Source organism: Galeopterus variegatus, unplaced genomic scaffold (genome assembly GCF_000696425.1).
Source record: "Galeopterus variegatus unplaced genomic scaffold, G_variegatus-3.0.2 Scaffold2217, whole genome shotgun sequence".
Taxonomy (NCBI): Eukaryota; Metazoa; Chordata; class Mammalia; order Dermoptera; family Cynocephalidae; genus Galeopterus; species Galeopterus variegatus.
Window position 1 is genome coordinate 205346 of NW_007728328.1, and position 889 is coordinate 206234.

The window sequence follows — 889 nt, forward strand, 5'->3', positions numbered from 1 at the left end:
AGTTATCTTTTTCTCAAAGGGGAATAAAAACCCACAAATAAATTAGATATCAGATACAGAAAAAGTGAAAATGAAAAAAAAGTAAAAATACATTTTTTCTGGTGTGTAAGAGATTTTTTAAAAAGTCTTTATAACAAATTGTTTCTCAGTAAAAAACAAACTGTTGAGAAATATTTTTGCTGTCTTAAAAAACAAACAAACCCTTGAACATATTTAACTTATTTTCTTACTGAAATTTTAACCACTTTCCAGTCCGATGTATCTTGATTATAACCTAAAACTTCTTGGGCAGTTTGTTGGGCAATTGCCTTATAATCCATCTATCTGCAAAGTTTTAAGAACAAATGATTGGTGATAATGTAATCATATAAAAACTTTGAAAATGTTATCTTATATTTTAACAGTATTTCTATAGTGCTTGTCACATAGCCATGAACAATACTTGCTGAATGCGTGCATATGTGAATCCCTTTCTCCTTGCTCATAGTCTTTCAAATGAGATAATGTGGTGTAATGGCAAAGCCAGACTTTGGAATGAAAGGCAACTGGGCCAAATCCTGTCTCTGCCACTTATTAATTGTGTGAAGTATGTTACTTAATATTTCTGTTTTCCCATTTTCTTCAAGGTGTAAAGTTGGGATAATACTTACCCTGTAGAATTAGTGTGAGGATTAATTGAGATGATGCACTTAAATGTCCTACCCCAGTGGCTGGCACATAAGTCATTCATATCCCATGTGTGTTGTCAGGGAAGAAAACTGGGGAGAGGAGAGGATTTTAGCCATCTGTAAACTGAAATATTTGCCACTTTGAAAATTGCACACACACACACACACACACACAATGAAAAGAGTCTGTCTATCCAGCTGTCTGTCCCCAATAAGAAATC

General features: G+C 33.5%; 1 protein-coding gene across 1 annotated transcript in view; it reads right to left on the reverse strand.

Moving 5' to 3' along the window:
• STARD6 (StAR-related lipid transfer (START) domain containing 6) overlaps nt 1-320 on the reverse strand; it is a 27018-nt gene extending 26698 nt beyond the window's left edge. Inside the window, exon 1 of the mRNA XM_008580951.1 lies at nt 231-320. Within this exon, the coding sequence (XP_008579173.1) occupies nt 231-320 (90 nt within the window). The remainder of the gene's footprint in view (nt 1-230) is intronic.
• Nucleotides 321-889: the final 569 nt, after the last annotated feature.